Source organism: Poecilia reticulata, chromosome 22 (genome assembly GCF_904066995.2).
Source record: "Poecilia reticulata chromosome 22, P_reticulata-male-v2, whole genome shotgun sequence".
NCBI lineage: Eukaryota > Metazoa > Chordata > Actinopteri > Cyprinodontiformes > Poeciliidae > Poecilia > Poecilia reticulata.
The window spans coordinates 4,427,075-4,445,544 of record NC_088851.1 but is presented as its reverse complement, the minus strand read 5'-3'; the positions used below and the strand labels follow the sequence as shown (position 1 = coordinate 4,445,544).

Here is an 18,470-nt window from a genome sequence, read left to right as displayed (position 1 = left end):
CTACACCTCTCCATCCTCCCCCCATTATTGTTCGATAAATCTGTTAAACGGAGTTTGGTGTCCGTAGTTGTTGCTTGCCTTAGAGTCCTGGTACCTCTCATTATGACAGTATCAGCTCATCCCGAACAGGAAATTATAGTTCATTGCTTCTGTTTCATCAAACAAAGCCCGGTTGCAAGTTGTTCAGAAGGTTGCTACCAGGCTTCTGAAATCAACATCCAGCCTCACATGTGCCTCCACTTCTGCAGCAGCTACATCTGGTTTGTTCCCGAGCGCATTTCAAAATTCCTGTTCCGACTTGGATAGATTTTCCTGTCCAGGCAGCGGGTTATATCAGAGGACTCCAGAGCATCCAGTAGTCCTCTGATACATCAGACTGGTGGAGGAAAGCCTCTGAGGTCATGTGATAAGGAGCTGCTGATAGTTCACCACACTAAGCTGGAAACAAAAGGAGACGGAGCTTTGCTTTAAGTGACTAAGACGACTCTGAAACTCTCCTCCTTGCTCCAAGTGAAAGGGCTTAAGGCTGCAGTATGTAACTTTTATATAAAAAATCTTTTTTACATATTTAATAAAACTGTCACTATGTTGTAATATGAGACAGATAAACTGTGAAAAGTCTCCTCCAAATCCTCCCGTTGCTGCCATTACAGTCTGAAGAAATGTACCAAAAACAACCAATCAGAGGCTGGAGGAGGAGCTTAGTGCTGTCAATCAACCTGTGAATGTGCTAAAGGTGGAGAAACAAGCTACCATTACATCAAAACTTGTTCATCTGCCATTATCGGTGGCGATGCAAACTTGCCTTAATATTCACGAAGCTGTATTGTAGCATAGACCAGTGTTTTTCAACCACTGTTCCGCGGCACACTAGTGTGCCGTGAGTGATCGTCAGGTGTGCCGTGGAAATTATTCAATTTCACTACGGTACCGTATTTTCCGGACTATAAGCTGCTACTTTTTTCCTAAACTTTGAACCATGCGGATTGTAGCCCGCTGTGGCTTTTCTGTGGATTTTTCTTCAACCACCAGGGGGCTCTCTAGCAGGAAGTGAATCATTAGAAGTCAAAATAGTAAATCAAAGAAGAACGGCTAATTTTCATTTAGAACAAGCACATGCTAGCAGCAGGCACGATGGAGAAATGTTTTCAAACTCATATCATGCAGCTTTTAAGTTGAGGGCTGTCAATCTGGCACTACAGGAGGGAAATAGAGCCGCTGCATTTAAGCTCGGTGTGAACGAAACCATGGTTCGGCTTTGGTGACGGAGTGCTGCGTCCAGCAGATTTATTAGAACGCCGCCCTCTGCTGGGTCCTAATGGAAAACCGAGAGCAGCTTCCAGTTTTTATTTTATTTTATTTAATTGAAGTTGCTAGTATGGTGCGCTCTATAGCCCGAAAAATACGGTAAGTGGTTTTAAAAGATTTTTTGAAACTGAATTGTCTGCAAATAATGCCATCTTCGAGTATCTGCTCTAGCAGTGACTAGCGGCGTAATCATGTAACGTTCTTACCACTAGATGGCAGCAGGTACAGAGCATTTTACATTAAAACGAGAATTAGTGATGTATGAATGTTACAGGTAGCGGTGAGAGCATTGAATCTAGAAAGACTGACGACAGTGATGGAAAAGACAGTGAAGCTCAGCAGTAGCTGGAAAGAGCATGAGTCCATTTCCCACAACATATCTGTGTGAAATTGAGCTTCTCTAGTCTGGTTACTATAAAAACTAAAACCAGAGAGACAGAGATGTTGAGGAAGAGCTTTGTCTTTCTTCAATTTCTGCCAGGAAATCAGATCTGTTTTCATCCAAACATGTACAGGTTTCATACTAGGTGGGTAAAATATACAGATATTGACGTTTTGTACATGCAACTCTTCATATTGTAACAGTGAATATGAAGTGAAATGTTTCCCAAATATTATTGCTTCTTTCAGAATAATAATTATTTTCTGTATTCTGGCTATAAGATGCTTGTGGATTAGTTTGTAAAACACTTTGAAGTTACAACTTCTTTAAATTTAACACCACAGTGTTGTGGCTGTACAGGTGTATTTTTAAAGTGGATGTGTTAAGTGCAATTTGAAATAAGAAATGTAAAATGTGATAAAAATGCATTTTTGTGTTTGATTCCTATTCAAGAGACTTTGATAAGAATGGCTATATATAGGCGGCTACAGAGTATCTTTATTTCCATTTTTAGTTGGTGGCGTGCCTCGGGATTTTTTCAATTAAATCAGTGTACCTTGACTCAAAAATGGTTGAAAAACACTGGCATAGACCAATAGGGTGTGCATGATGGACAGCGCTAAGACCCGCCTCCTGTCTCTGATTGGTTGTTTTTTGATAGCACAGAAAAGGCAAAGCAGCTTTCAACAGATTAACTGTCTTACACCATGCTGTCAGGACATGGTGTGTTTCAACAAATATCTAAAAAATATATATATATTTTTTTATAAAAGTCACATCCTGTAGCTTCAAATATGTAGGGATGTTGGAAGAGAAAATCTGATCAGTTTTAAACAAAACGTTTTGAAAACTTCGATATCAATAATTGGCCTGAGGTGAGAACCCATAAACTCCCCCTGCTGCTTTTTTCCCCCCCATTTCTTCATAAAAGCTCCACTTATGAAACCTCATTTCAACTTTTATGGTCTCTTTTTGATTTGGCACAACAGACCTGAGGAGCTGCATGTCACTGTGGCAGATGGTAAAGCTGTGCTGACACCGAGACGCAATGCATATGTTCACTCTGTGTGCAGCCAGCTCTAATGCAATTATGTTATCTTCTGTTTATGTAGAGAACTGTTCTAAATCCTTGCACAGTAAACTATGCGGAACACCAAGAGTTCAAGTTTTTTTTTCTGTAAACGTAGATTTATCATTTCTCTACACAGATATACAATCTGTGCCCACAGATGGGCCGTCAGATTTGCATGTTCTGATCACCGCACCAACAACTTGTGTGTAGAGCAGTTTATCCAAATATAAACAAATCGTCTCCCCAGAGAAACGCGAGTGCAAAACTTCTGCAATGCAGCAGACAGGTGAGAATTACCTGGGTCCAATCAGCCGTTGTTTTAGTTTATCCTCAGCTCAGTCTGCTGGAACTGCTGATGGATTCTGTTTTATTGAATAAATTGAAAAATCTGACAAAAAAACTCCATAAAAATATGCTGTGTAACTGTGTAAGAAAATAACAAATTGAAGAGTTCCTACCTATTTTCATGTCAAACTTACTCCCTTTTCTAGACTGACATTTTCAAGAATCCCCAATACTGTTTAGTTCATTTTTAAAAAACTATAAATCTAAAACTTTAATATGAATACAAGGTATGCATTTTACAGCAAAACTGAAAGGATTTCTATGTTCTCAAAACCTTGAATGGGTGAGCCAACCTTGTTAAGATATTACAACTGGATTATTGTCGGTGTTAGTCAGGTCAGCCTCTGTAGCCCATCCAGAATGCTGCAGTTTATTTTCTGACATGAACCAAAAGGCTTGAACATATTTCCCCAGTAGCCTACTTGCTTCTCCTCACTGACTTGCTGTTCATTTTGAAATTGATTTGAAATCTTTATTGTTGACTGTTGATTATAAGGTACTGAACAAACGGCCTCCTGAGAGTCTGCCTGGCTTCCTGCAGCCCTCCAGATCCCTCAGATCTAATGATCACAAGGTTCAGGCTTGTTCACCGAGCTGATCGAGCAGTTGTGGCTGAGGCCCCTATACTTTAGAATAAACTCACTCCACACATCGCACAAACTCCAGCTGTTGATAACTTTAAATCTCATTTGAAAACACCTCTGGACTCAGTTTTTTAGTACAGCATGAGAGATATGGGGAGCATTGGGAGGTGCGTCTTTATGTTCTCCTTTTGCACTTCCATACAACACTTTGGTCAACTTTGCAGTTGTGCTATATGAACGAGCTAGGACTGGAACAGTGGCCAAAAACAGAAATGAAGAAAGGATTCTGGAAATAACTATACACTTGGTTGTACTGGATCCCTTTCCTGCACACACACGAAACGAAATGGCCTCCCATTCCTATTACAGAGGGTTTGATATGGAATTGATTCTTCCTTTTTCAGCTAGAACATCTTTACTTCTCATGGGAAGGCTGTGTAAAAGTGTATTTAAAGGAAGATGGGATCTTTTCTGGAGAAGTCAGACAGTGATGTTGGACAATGTGCCCTGGATCAGAATCTCTGCTCCAATTCATCTCAGAAGTGGTCAACCAGGTTTAGTTCAAGACTCTGCAGACCAGTCAAGTTCCTCTACACCAAACTGGCACAAAGCCAGAGCAAAGTGGTCCATTCCCATTCCCACCAAATAAAACAAAATACCATAATCCTCCTTGCAGCAAACTTTATACTTGGCAGAAATGAGGCTTGAAAAGTACTGTTCTCTTGGCATTTACCAACTTCAGTCTGAAGGACTCTCCATGGTTGAGCCAAACTGCGGAAATCAGTTCTCATTGTCGCAGTTAAGTGACAAAAATCAGCCTCATGTCATCCGCCTCTTCTTGTCAACACCCTCCTGTCGAACCTTTTGCAATGGTCAGACATTTTTCGGATCACACAAGTCTTGTGATCAACAAACGGTGACAAGACAAAGAAGAAGACAGGAAGTGGTAGGGGGATGATGGCGCGGCATGTTTTTTAGCGTCTTCTCGCGTGAACAAACTTGTTCACATGGGATTTTAAATGCGTTTCTTATGTTAGGTAATTGTAAAATTGTGTTTTTTCGACATTGACTGAATTAATAAAGTTTTGCGCACATTTGACATGGAGACGCAGCTTCTGACCCAAGCTGGAATTCACTGAGCTCCTGAGTGTGACTCATTCTTTCACAGATGTTTATGGCAAATGTCAGTCGGCCGACTTTAGCTAACACACCTCCAGCCATTGAAGCTGACGAGGTCATATTAGTGAAATAATTTTTAAATGATTTCTAAAACATTTGAACCGCCACCTCCTGTGCTTTGTTCTGTTCACTTTTCCATGCAGCATAAACCAAAACAGTCCAGAAACGTGGAGCTCTTGCCATTTCCTTCCTGCAAGTAGTCTGGGATTTTTGGCGACCCGATGGGTACAAAATCCCACAGTAAACTTTAAAAGTCACTGAGCTTGAGCGCTCACATGCCTGACGGAGCTTTAGTCATAGTCTGAATGCACAGATCGACAAAAGGAATTTTTCAGAGGACAAAACAAAAGCTTACGGATACAAAGTAGATTGCAGATGTTTACACAAGTTTAGAAAGCTATGGTCTCCAATGTAAATCCATGCAGCTGTCAACACAGGAAAAAAAAAACCTTCTACCAAATGATTCGTTTTTACCTTTTCTTTGGAATCCAGCTTTTATTTTACTTGCTCAAATGCTCACAGTGCACCTTTACCCTCCAGTGTGAAACCTTCCTGTTGACTCACTAATTTATGCACAGAATATTTATAGCAGGGATGGAGGATGATGGGTTAGATCTGTCAAATCTGAGGATTTAAATCTGCTGTTTAGCTGTGTTTTTTTCTGTTCACACCTTCTCTTCTCAACACAGGTCTAACAAAGCCACGGTATAAGGTTACAATGTGATCCTCATTTGATCGCAGGAGTAATTAGGGACCAGAAATAGCTACAGAATTTTGTGGGTTAGTTTATAAATGTTGTGACAGGAGATTTATTAGTGTGTATGCAAAAGTATTCATGCTGATCACATTTTTCACCAATTACAACCACAAACATTGCTTTGTAAATTTTGGTGGTGGTGGAGATTTAGCTTTCCAGAACAGTGGCTACTTTAACGTGTTATTTTGGTTTATTTTTATACAATTTAGTTTAAGCCTTTTTTTTAAACCACATTTTTATTTTGTTCCAGGTGGAACTTTTACATTTGCGCGTTTCTGGTACACCCGTAAATCTGATTTACGCACAAGTGACAAATAACTGCGTGAGACATCAGTTTGGCCCATTGGTGGCTGATACGTCTATTTATTCAATAATTCATCAGTAAAAAGGGGTTTTGAAGTGAAAATGTTGCCTGTTATATCCACGTATAGTTTTCAAATAAAATGTTATTGATTACAGACCCTACCATTAACTTCACTAAAAGTTTTAATCGAGACCCACCACTACATTAAATACAGAGGAACACTTTAATGGTTCATTTCAAAGCATGTTGCTATGTTAGATGGGCCTAGTTAAAGTCCACAGCTTTAATTAAACCCTTGTCTTAGTAGAAATTAACAACTCAAGCAGTTTTACAAATCACATGATGGTTAAACTAAAAATAATAGTAATATATTTTGGCAACAGACTTGTTTTGAAAGAAGAAATTAGTTTTTTAAAATTTTACTACTAACAATTTTTTTTGTATCATAATTTGAAAAAGCAAAACCAAAAGAAGAAAAAACGGAAGATTATGTAAATACAGGTAAATTGAAGAGTCAGAAATAATATCTCCAGCATTTTCTGTTGAAATGATTGTACAGTAACCAGAACCAGAGCAATGTCACTGGTGCACCTAACAGAGAAAACTCCAGCTCCTTACAAAACCAAAGAGGAAGAGAGGAAAATGTAATTACACAATACACCATTAATCACAACAATACCTATTAGTCATTCAGCAGCCACTGTACCAGTACGTGCTCAGGCATATTTAGTCCCCAAATCATTCACTGCTTTAAATATTACATGTCAGAAGGTGATGCTAATTTCACTTAGAGGGTTTTCAAATGTCTAAAGTGAAAATCCTTATCCAAGCATTGCATCATTATAAGGATAGCTGGCATTATTCCTCAACACAATGCACACGCTCTTCCTTCCTTAATGCCGAATCCCAAGACAAAAGTGGAGCCAAAAACAGCATGCTGGCCTCCAAAACCAAACTCCTCTCTACATGTCGGAGCAGGACTAATTATCTCTCTGGGCTTTCATCTTTTTCATTTTATGTAATTCTCCCCTTTTTTCAGGGAACGCTATAATCTTCCCCTGTTCGCTTTATCTCACAGCTGTACAGTATTACAGCCGCAAATGAGCTGGCCCGCTCGCCAGCTGTAATACCCCACTGTGGCAGAGGGAGCCCAGATACGGCAGAAATTAATACCTCCAGAGATATGGCTTGTTGATAGCGTACTCGGGGTGTGATATAAACTTATTCCCACAGCAAGGGTCTTTGTTCCTCTCCAAGAATGTTCCCCCGACCCAAAAAAAAAAAAAAAGACGGCAACAGTCGGATTCAGGAATCTTTCCAGATATCTGGGAATTCAAACTGAAGGGAACAGACTCCAGAACAGGATATTAATGAGTGGGATCTTTATTAAATAATTAGTATGCTGAACTTAAAGATATCTGAAATCAGCAGACGTGTTGGAAGTTTTCAGTAACTGTGTCGTTTTGATGTCTTAACGGCATTTTAAAATGTAATTAAATGCATTTTGTAGCTTTTTCGCAGCTTAAATGTGATATTTTCTTGCTCCTTTTGCTAATGCATCCACCCAGCACGACAACTCACTCTGCAGCTGATTTAAACAGTGCATTATCATTTCCATTAGAGTGAAAATTTATGATGATCTCTTGTAAGGAGGTTTGACCAACACTAACTTATGAATTTTTGAAACACTTAAAAGTTTCAGATCATAAAATAATATTAATACAAATACAAAAAGCAGTTTAAATATAAAAAGGGGGGTAAATACTTTTTCGTAGCTGTGTATATACCTTTATTTGGGATAATGTTGAAAACAAGGTGCCACTCTGTTCCTCTTATTTTTTTCCCAATTGATTTAAGTTTGTAAAAAAATTAATATAGTATTTTATTATAAATGTTATTTTGGAAGACTTTAATCAATATTTGAGTAGGGATGTCAGTGGAACAGTTCAATACATTAATGAAATTCTCTAATTAAAAGTTTAGACAAATTATGACTTTTTTAATACAAACTGTTAACATAAAAACAGTTTTTTAGAATTACTTTAATCAAAGTATGAAGATGACTAAATATGCAATAGTTCACCGTTTTTATTTTCTTAAGTCATGAAACTTTCCATTCAGTGCATCCAGGGCAGAGGCCTTGAGGTTCTCTAAGCTCCAGGCACATAAAGCGGGTTTCTTTATGTAAACACTATGAATCACTTTAGGATTATTTAGTAGCTTTAATTATTCATTATGACTCATATTGACTTTGCTACGCTTTTGAAATGAAAATCTTTTTTTTGTTATGATTAGTAATGTCATGCCCAGAATGTTAACAGCATTGCATGTTTATGTTTTATGTGTGAGTGTAGTCTTGAGGTGTTATTGTTGAAATATTTCACGGACCTTTGAGAAATGTTCTGATGCCTGGTGTGGAACGTCTTCAATGTTACTGCTATTACAGGGGCAATATTATGTTTTCCAGGCATATGATACCATTTTATAGCACAATAAAAGTAACTATGTTAACTTAAGTCATTACAGAAATGCTGTATATATCAAATATGACTTATAAGAAATGTTACTTTGCAATTTAAAATTGAAATCGGGTCTCTGTCTCTTTAAGAAACTGCTACTCTTTCTGAAACTTCGCCTTCTGGAAGTCATCTCAACATGGCTCCTCCATTATCTCCTTAACATTTTTACCAGTGTTGCACTGAGAAGTAGCTCCTATAATGAGCTCAGCAGATGTGCAGTTCCATCACGTGTTTGCTAATTGCTGCTGGTTAGTCTGAAGGAGCTGAGTGGAGGAGGGCTGCTCTGTGGAAGCTCTGAAGCGTGGGAACTGTACTTAAGAGGAGGGGGAGCTTCATCCTCGAAGGCGGAACTAGATCTACCGAGGCATTTTGCACAGCTGAATGGTTGCCATAGAGATTAAAGGTTTCTCAAACATATGTGAAAGAATCAAAGCAAGCAGGTATGGTTTTGTTGAGGGAATATTATAACATGATGTAAAGCTCTAGAATGCTGATTTTACTTAATCCTGTCCCTTTAATGCTGTGATCAGGAATGTTTTTAATGTCCTCCTATAATACTTTCTAGAGTGGCGATAGCTCTAAGCATCCGACCAACAGATGTAGCAACCCCTTTTTCACTGACCCAAAAACAGGCTCCTTGTGGGGTATTCTGGGACAGAACAGGCCAGCAGCAGCTGCCGCCACAGCCTCAGAAAGCCATTTGAAAAGCTACGTGAGTGATCGATGACAGAAGTCAATTATCACCTTGTGAATGTGTGGCGGCCTGCGGTGCAGGGCGAGCATCGCACACAAACCACCTCAGACTAACGAACACATCTGTGGACACCAGAGCAGCCAGACCGGAAAAACTCTGGTCAAAGAGCAGGTTGCAGACTAATGTTACCGCCTGATGCTCATCAAGTACAGAATCACTGGACTGTAGCCGAAATTCTATGGACAAAAAAAAAAAAAAAAAAAAATATATATATATATATATATATATATATATATATATATATATATATATATTTATTTTATTTTATTTTTTTACTTCTTCCTCACATTAATTTCTTTTTTTTAAAGCAAACGTTTCCTTGACTTCTTTTATGATGGAAATGTATCAAAAATGGATCCATACCGTTATGCAGCAGGTTGTTTTTCGCTTGCTCTAATAGGCTGAGGAGATTTGTCCAAACGTGATGGTACCTTGCTTGCCTCCGAGTCGAAACCCCCCCCCAAAAAACAAAACAAAATAAACAGTGTTGAAGGAAATACACTAATGGTAAAGGGATTTAGAAGGGAAAGAGGGCAGCAAAGCAGGAGAAACTGTCGTGTCAATTTATTTTTCTAGCCAGAACTGTCAGCCTGCAGTAAAAGGCTTTGGCCTGGAATAGTTAAGTTGTACCACTGCAGACCCTGGAGGGTTAGGCACTGCTTCTTGGTTCAGTTGTTTGGAGACAATTTGTTTTATGACCAAAATTTTGTTTGGATGCAGTGGAACTAGTAAATAAAGAAAATGTTTCAAATCAATGCCAACGATATGATCCATACGTCTATTCCAGTTACAGTTTCAGGTTTGTTTCATACTGACGTGATCAAATATTTCAGTGCAGGTAACTCTTTTGTCCACATGTTGATGTTGTTTATGAGGTTGTTGTTCCTCCTTAAAACACTTCGACTGACACCACAATAAAGAAGGAAACAGTGATCGAGTTATTTAGTTTTTCTGCAAGTACATTTTCTAGGTTATGTTTTGTATTTTACATTTCCCTAGACATTATCAATTGAATAGAAATTCAACAGCGAGATAGAAAAACACAACAGGACCTTGAAAGTGCTTTATGCTTCTTTGTGCTTCAAGAGAGGCAGCGAAAATCAGCTGGCGACAGGAAATACTCCAACTGACAACTCAAAGTTAGACATTTTAAGTAACAGGGAAATGTTAAAGAAAAAGGAGGCAGGAGAAGCACAGAGATGGAAAGCAGTTTAAAGAAAACTAGTTTTTAATAACATGTCGAGCTCTATATGGAGTTTATTCAGGCTGTGAGAAAAAAACAAGACTTTCAGTAGGTAACAGGAAGGCTGAATGGAGAACAACAAAGTTGTCCCGATTCATTTGTTTCAGATTCTACTTTGAACTGAGGTTGCCTTGTATGAACTTGTATCGTGTACTTTTCAGTGATAGATTTGTTATTGTTATATATGCATTTTTTCCTCTCTCTCTTTCTGTAGGGGTAGAAGCAGACTTCAAGGGTGTTGACTTGTTTTATCTCCTCTACTCCTGTCTCTTTCTTTCCCTTTGAACATTTTCCCCCACCCGTCTCCCTTTATTTTCCATCTCTGTAGCCATAACATTTTATATAAGCAAAGCATTTTCCAAAAAAGTTTCATATATAATGATATATGTATCATTTTATACAATTATCAATTATTATACAATTATTTATACAATATATCATGGCGAAAGCTGTGATGCTCCAATTGTGAAAGTAAATCTGTTGAGCCTCACTTTGACATTTAGGTTACAGTTGTGTTAGCTGCCATACAGTAAAGTAAAAAATTTGCTCTGTTTTACCAGAGTTTTAAACATCTGTGTTGCCGTTTCTTTAATGCTAGCCATGCTAACAGTCATTTGTATGAGATGCTAACGTCAGTTTAAAATGTCAGCTATGAATGGCAATGTTGTCCTGTTCTCAAAATATTACTAGAATTCAGAGCAACTCCTCTCTCACACAGAACGACATGACCTTAATATTATGCAACTAGTCATGGAAATCAGGCTTAAAACACGTCTTAAACATTTTTCTTATTTCTGTTTGTATCACATGTACAGCTCAAAAATGATAATGTGAAAATATTTTGAGCATACTAATGATTTTTTCCAAAATGTAAGAAAAAAAATACTTCCATTTGTCTGAGCTCAAACATTTCCCTTGTCATTAGGCTTCTTTTTCTGCAATATTACAACACAACAAAATAGGTTTCACACAATATTATATTACATCAGACCGATAAAGAACTATTTTTTAACACACTGCTCAAAAAAATAAAGGGAACACTCAAATAACACATTCTAGATCTGAATGAATGAAATATTCTCATTGAATACTTTGTTCTGTACAAAGTTGAATGTGCTGACAACAAAATCACACAAAAATCATCAATGGAAATCAAATTTATTAACCAATGGAGGCCTGGATTTGGAGCCACACACAAAATTAAAGTGAAAAAACACTACAGGCTGATCCAACTTTAATGTAATGTCCTTAAAACAAGTCAAAATGAGGTTCAGTATTGTGTGTGGCCTCCATGCGCCTGTATGACCTCCCTACAATGCCTGGGCATGCTCCTGATAAGGTGGCGGATGGTCTCCTGAGGGATCTCCTCCCAGACCTGGACTAAAGCATCCGCCAACTCCTGGACAGTCTGTGGTGCAACGTGACGGTGGATGGAGCGAGACATGATGTCCCAGATGTGCTCAATCGGATTCAGATCTGGGGAACGGGCGGGCCAGTCCATAGCTTCAATGCCTTCATCTGCAGGAACTGCTGACACACTCCAGCCACATGAGGTCTAGAATTGTCCTGCATTAGGAGGAACCCAGGGCCAACCGCACCAGCATATGGTCTCACAAGGGGTCTGAAGATCTCATCTCGGTACCTAATGGCAGTCAGGCTACCTTTGGTGAGCACATGGAGGGCTGTGCGGCCCTCCAAAGAAACGCCACCCCACACCATTACTGACCCACTGCCAAACCGGTCATGCTGAAGGATGTTGCAGGCAGCAGACCGCTCTCCACGGCGTCTCCAGACTCCGTCATGTCTGTCACATGTGCTCAGTGTGAACCTGCTTTCATCTGTGAAGAGCACAAGGCTCCAGTGGCGAATTTGCCAATCCTGGTGTTCTCTGGCAAATGCCAAGTGTCCTGCACGGTGTTGGGCTGTGAGCACAACCCCCATCTGTGGACGTTGGGGCCTCATACTATCCTCATGGTGTCAGTTTCTAACCGTTTGTGCAGACACATGCACATTTGTGGCCTGCTGGAGGTCATTTTGCAGGGCTCTGGCAGTGCTCCTCCTGTTCCTTCTTGCACAAAGGCGGAGGTAGCGGTCCTGCTGCTGGGTTGTTGCCCTCCTATGGCCTCCTCCACGTCTCCTGGTGTACTGGCCTGTCTCCTGGTAGCGCCTCCAGCCTCTGGACACTACGCTGACAGACACAGCAAACCTTCTTGCCACAGCTCGCATTGATGTGCCATCCTGGATGAGCTGCACTACCTGAGCCACTTGTGTGGGTTGTAGAGTCCGTCTCATGCTACCACGAGTGTGAAAGCACCACCAACATTCAAAACTGACCAAAACATCAGCCAGACAGCATAGGTACTGAGAAGTGGTCTGTGGTCCCCACCTGCAGAACCACTCCTTTATTGAGTGTGTCTTGCTAATTGCCAATAATTTCCATCTGTTGTCTATTCCATTTGCACAACAGCAGGGGAAATTGATTGTCAATCAGTGTTGCTTCCTAAGTGGACAGTTTGATTTCACAGAAGTTTGATTTACTTGGAGTTATATTGTGTTGTTTAAGTGTTCCCTTTATTTTTTTGAGCAGTGTACAAAAAAGTATGGTCAAAAGCTTTTAATCTGACAAATGAGTCTCATCAGGACTTATATTCAAGTTCACTGACTTCTCCTTGCAGTTTGTGTTTTGTCTCGCATGGTTAACGCTCAAGTGTGGGGTTCTTGCTTACCATTGACCTCTTGAGCTCCTGCATCTGTGAAAAGCATGCTCATCACCTCTTCAAAGTTGCACCCGGGCTCGGACACGTGGCTGTCCTCGCCTACGTGGTGCAACATTCTCTTGAGGACGTCGTCCAGGGAGGCGGCTGTCTCATCCAACAATATGCTAGCCCTCGCCAAGAAGCCATCCAAGTCCCGGTGTGCCCGAACCTCCTCCTCGAAGTTCATGAGCTTCACATACTGTGGATGAGATTGTACTGTTTAAATGCTTTCTTAAAACCATGGTCAACGATTATGTGTTGAGTAAAACTCAACAGCAAAAAACAAAAGCAAAAAAAAAATAAAAATGACCTCATGAAAAATAAACTGATACTTTATTAAAATTTGGAATGATGTCAGAGCATCATAAATAAGATGTGAACATATTCTAGGAGTAGAAATACTACTGAGTACATATTATAAATGACAAACTATCTGTTAATGTAACTTCAGTATTCGACTCTCTAATATTGAAAAATGGAACATAAATGAATTTTATTTTCAATACACTGACTGTTGCATGACCCTCTTAACTGGATATTTGTCCTAACCGTTCTGCTGATGCAGTCTTTACAAAAATTTAAGGGCAAATTCAAAATTACATGAAACATTTCAGCTAACCTAGAAACAGAGGCAAGGAAGTGGTAAATTCATAAATTGTTCCCATCAAACATGGGATGCTCTTGATTAAGTCAGTTTATTCCACCTTTTGTTAAGAAAATTTTAATTTAAACAGGTAGAATTTGATCTCTTCATGGGTTACCTCAAAGTCACTCCCTCATTTACCTAAATCAGAAAATTGTTTGCTTAAATTAAATAATAGTTTAAGTCGAGTTAAAGTAATTCAATAGCAATTTTAAGTTGTTATTTTAACAGAATGACATTTTTTAGTCAAAATGTTAAACCTCCACAAAAAATGAAAAAAACAACAAAGCAAAAAAACTGTAAATGTCAGTTTATAGTAATAATCCACATCTTCCCACAAACCAGAAGAACATTGATAAGAATCACTTCATTCTTCTGGTGGATCCGGATTGTAGGAGTGCAGAATAACATGCAGATGGGTGAATGAACAGAAGGACGAGAGCAGCTCGATTAAAAGCCCAGACACTCTCAATTCTGTCTACCCCACAATCCATTGATTGTGGGGTAGACAGAAATTCTAAAGATAAGTGGAGCTCCTGCTGTTCTTTTTAAAATAAGACAAGCATGAAAAAGGAAAGTCTATAGTTTGTTTAGTTATTTCCGTAAAGAACTTTAAGAACAGAAATATGTTTTTTTACAGTGGCTGGGGCTTTGGTTATTTTTCAGGTCACTGAAGTGATTTAAGGCTTTAGGAATGAATTCACCTGAGTTTACCATTAGATCCTGTTTATGTCTGTTCGTCAATAGAATTATGTTAAAGCAGCAGTATGTAACTTTTATAAAAAATTTTTAAAAACATATTTGTTGAAACTGCTATGTCATGACAGTATGGTATCGGTAAAAAAATAAAATTAATAAATCGAGTTCCACTGCCTTCTCCCAGTCCTAACTAGAAACAACCAATCAGAGCCAGGAGATGGGTCTTAGCGCTGCCAATCAGCGCTGCCCATCAGCAGAGTTTGTTGTGAATGATAAGACTAGGTGGCATGGTCAGCGATGATGGCGAATAAACAGTTTTCCTGTAATGTCAAGTTATTTTTAGCAGCGCGTTCATGAGATTGATTGACAGAGTTAAGACTCTCCTCCTTGCTCTGATGGGTTGTTTTTGGACGGGAGCTGTGCAGATTGCAATAGCAGCACAGGGTAGAGGTGGAGAAAAACATTTTTTTCCCCCACTTCTGTCTCCTACCGTCTCAACATGGTGACAGTTTTAACAAATTTGTAAAAAACATTTTTTTTAAATATATCTCTAATTTTTTAAGACTGCTTACTGCAACTTTAAGCAAGATAGGAGCCATATTTTTGTACAAATCTACCCTTCCAGAAGATTTAAAGGTACAGTCCTATGTGTTCTCCAGGCACAACTTAACTATTTTACCTTCAATTGTTAAAAAAAAAGTCATACATTTCAAATGACTTAAAATGTGAAATTTTAATGAAGGACTAATATAACATAACATACAGCTAAAAAAAATTGCTTTAACATAACACTGCCACTTTAAGAAGTTCAATTTAATTTGATTTAATTTAAATCTTTGGTCCAACTGAACAAAGTCACACATTTCAAATCTGTTCGAATTCAAATTAGTCTTTGGACGTGAACATCCAAGTACATAAACGTGCAATTACCGAATTTATTCTGCTTTAAACTACTTTAAATGGGCCAATGTGTATCACAGTTCTAGAGGTAACGCGTGGTTGTTGCCATGTGAGGCTGATTAAAGGGGGGAAAACAGAAGGAGAGAGCAAACACACAGAACTGTGGCACAGAATGGAGGGATTAGTAAAAAGGACCAGGCAAGCTGTTGGCGCCACAAACTGAAATCACTGACAGCCTTGTAATGGAGAAGTATCATGACATGCTTGTTCGCCACTTTAAGCTGTATTTTGTCTGAAGTGTGACAATCAAACGTAGGTTTGCTACACTGCAAAGAAGTCTGCGATGTACTTGGGCGTGGCAACAAAACTAATCTGAAATTCATCCGTCTCAGGGGAAGAAAAGCAATGCATATTTTCATTCGTAGAATCAGAAGTGCATCTCGCGGCATGAATAAAACGCTGAAAAAAATCATAATGTGTCTACAGTTTTGGCACATCACACAGTGTAGGCCCACTGGAATGATTTGTTTTAGCAACCTTGAGGGATGAGAGCGGAGTAAAACACGAGACGAAGCGAGTCACGGAAGAGATCGAGAGAATACATTTTCCTCATCTTCCCAAAAAGTGAGGCAGCATATAGTTGTGGTAAAGGTCACGCCATGCCAGCGATAGAAAAGTGGCTTGAATTCAGCTGAAATGATGAGGAATCCATGTTTCAGTGCCCAGAGTAAATTCTTGGATAGACTGTGCATATATATTTAGCAATCCACTCACATATTCATCGAGCAATTATTTGAATTTTAAACAGCAATGCCTCCGAATGTTATGGAGCGTTATCGAGTGCAGCGAGGCAGCTTCTTGTTCCCACTGGACATTGAAAGTGATAATGCATAAACATACTCACTGTAGGTTTCCCAAATGATTCCATTTATTTATTTATTTTTTTTTAGCACTGACCATCACTGTGCCAATTTTGGTGAGTTCCAGTTCCTCTCTTTGGGCTTGATAGTTTAAAAAAGAGCTAACGTACAATAAAAAATACAAATATAGTCAGAAATGGGACATTTTGTTTTGCAGAGACTTAAAAAAATTATTTATGGCCTTGACCTTTTCAATTTTTTGACAGGATACCTAAGATGCATTTTATTTTGATTTTATGTGACAAAGTAATACAGCATGAAAGAGGGATGAAAATAACTTTTTGATTTCAACAAATTTTAAATAAACAGAGATCTGAACAGTATTGACCTGTATTCAGATCCAACCATTTGATGTCTACAAACATTGAAATGTTCTCTCATCTGACGGGAGCATCAATCGAAATTAATCAATTTCGATTAATTTAATGATCGTTTTATTGCAATTGATCACATTTTGCTCTTTCTTTTTACTTTTTATTTTTTTACATAGAAGATAACCAAGTCAGAGTCGTGTGTTTGTGGTACAGCCATAAATCTGGCACACAAGCTACATCCACAAACAGAGCTGCTTCTCTTGGCCCATTAATTTTTGCTTTAAAAATGATCTGATTGGATGCTGAAAAAGACCATTGTTGCGTTTATGTTGTGCTAAAAGGACATAGCCTATTAGTGAAGCTATTTAAGCCTATAGTAGTATCTCAAAGCTAAACATGCAGCAGCGCGACAGTCATCCAAAGCTAATATCAGCATTCAAAGCTGAATGGTAAAATAACTTTGCACCAAATATTGGTAAATAATAAATATCTTTGTTCAGCTCATATTTCTATTTATTCAATAATTAAGCCACAAAAAGGGTTTCTGAATTGAAAATGTTGCTCATTTTATCAATATATGTTTTTGATTAAATTGCATTTAATTGAGATTAATTATACATATCTCGCAATTATTTGATTAAGGATTTTAATCAAGTCCCACCACTTCTACAAATGCAAAAAGGAACTTTGCTCGACTTTCTTTCAACAAGAGCTTTAACAGCTTTTGGTAGATTCTCCAATCTAAGTTCTGGATATTATTTGAACATCATATATGATTTTTATTCCACAAAATTCCAATAAAACATATTAAATCTGTGACTGTAATGAGACAAAATGTGGAAAACTTTCTGAGATGTGAATACTTCACAAGGCACTGGATAGCGAGGATTTAAAATGCTTCAGTGTTTTGAAGTTTCATTGTTGAGCATGTAAATGGTTGTTCCTATTTCTTGTTCATCTCTGGTTTAAATAAAGTTGCTAAACATTTGTGGCTGCACTCCTCATCTGAATATTGTCAAAAAATTTTGATCCCCATATCAACTGCATAAATATGTTTGCTTACCCGTCTTGATGTGTTCAGTAACACACAGCCAGAATCGTCGGCATCTAAAGACAAAATGAAAAAAAAAACATTAAAAAAAAAGTATTTATTTCAAATTTTCTCAATTTCTCGACAATCAACAGGTGGTACTGGTTTAGTATAAATGACATTACCATAAAACCTCATTTAATCAGGATAAAAGTACTTGTTAAGCATTTAGCAGATTGGTTCATTTCTTGTTGACGTAGGGTTCGTTTTTTTTTTATCTCCAGGGGGAAAAAAAAACAAATAAAATAAAAAATAAATAAAATAACTGAAGTAATAGTAAGTCATAATAACATTTTGAGTTCTGTCAGAAACCCAAAAAATTCAGACAGGGTCTATTTTATTGCTTTACAAATCAAACTATATTTGACTTTTATATGAGGTGCTTTTAGTTTTATGTCACACAGCTGTGGTCATCCAACTCCTGGGTCTGTAGAAGAGTGGTAGCCAACTATTTATCACTGAAAATAAAACAGCTTTGTCTCCCCAGACACATGCCAGAGCTGCAAGACCAAAAAATTTTTTTAAAGCAATAAAAAACTTTTCCTATGACAGAGGAGCAAAGCAAATTTCGCAACTGCTTATAGCTCCTTTGCTTCCCTGGAGAGCCCTAGAGAAAGGTTAAGAAACATAAAATATGTGAATAGCTGCCACTGGAAAGGGGTCTGCATGTCTGAATGTAGAATGAAAAACTGTTTTCAATT

General features: G+C 38.3%; 1 protein-coding gene across 5 annotated transcripts in view; it reads right to left on the bottom strand.

The window, feature by feature from the left end:
• The window catches only part of slc4a11 (solute carrier family 4 member 11), a 150,000-nt gene that overhangs the window by 64,915 nt on the left and 66,615 nt on the right, over positions 1-18,470 (bottom strand). For all 5 annotated transcript variants that reach the window (XM_008398802.3, XM_008398798.3, XM_008398800.3 and 2 more), the window contains 2 exons: positions 17,743-17,786; positions 13,174-13,402 (listed from right to left, as the gene is read on the bottom strand). In XM_008398802.3, the coding sequence (XP_008397024.2) occupies positions 13,174-13,402; positions 17,743-17,786 (273 nt within the window). The remainder of the gene's footprint in view (positions 1-13,173; positions 13,403-17,742; positions 17,787-18,470) is intronic.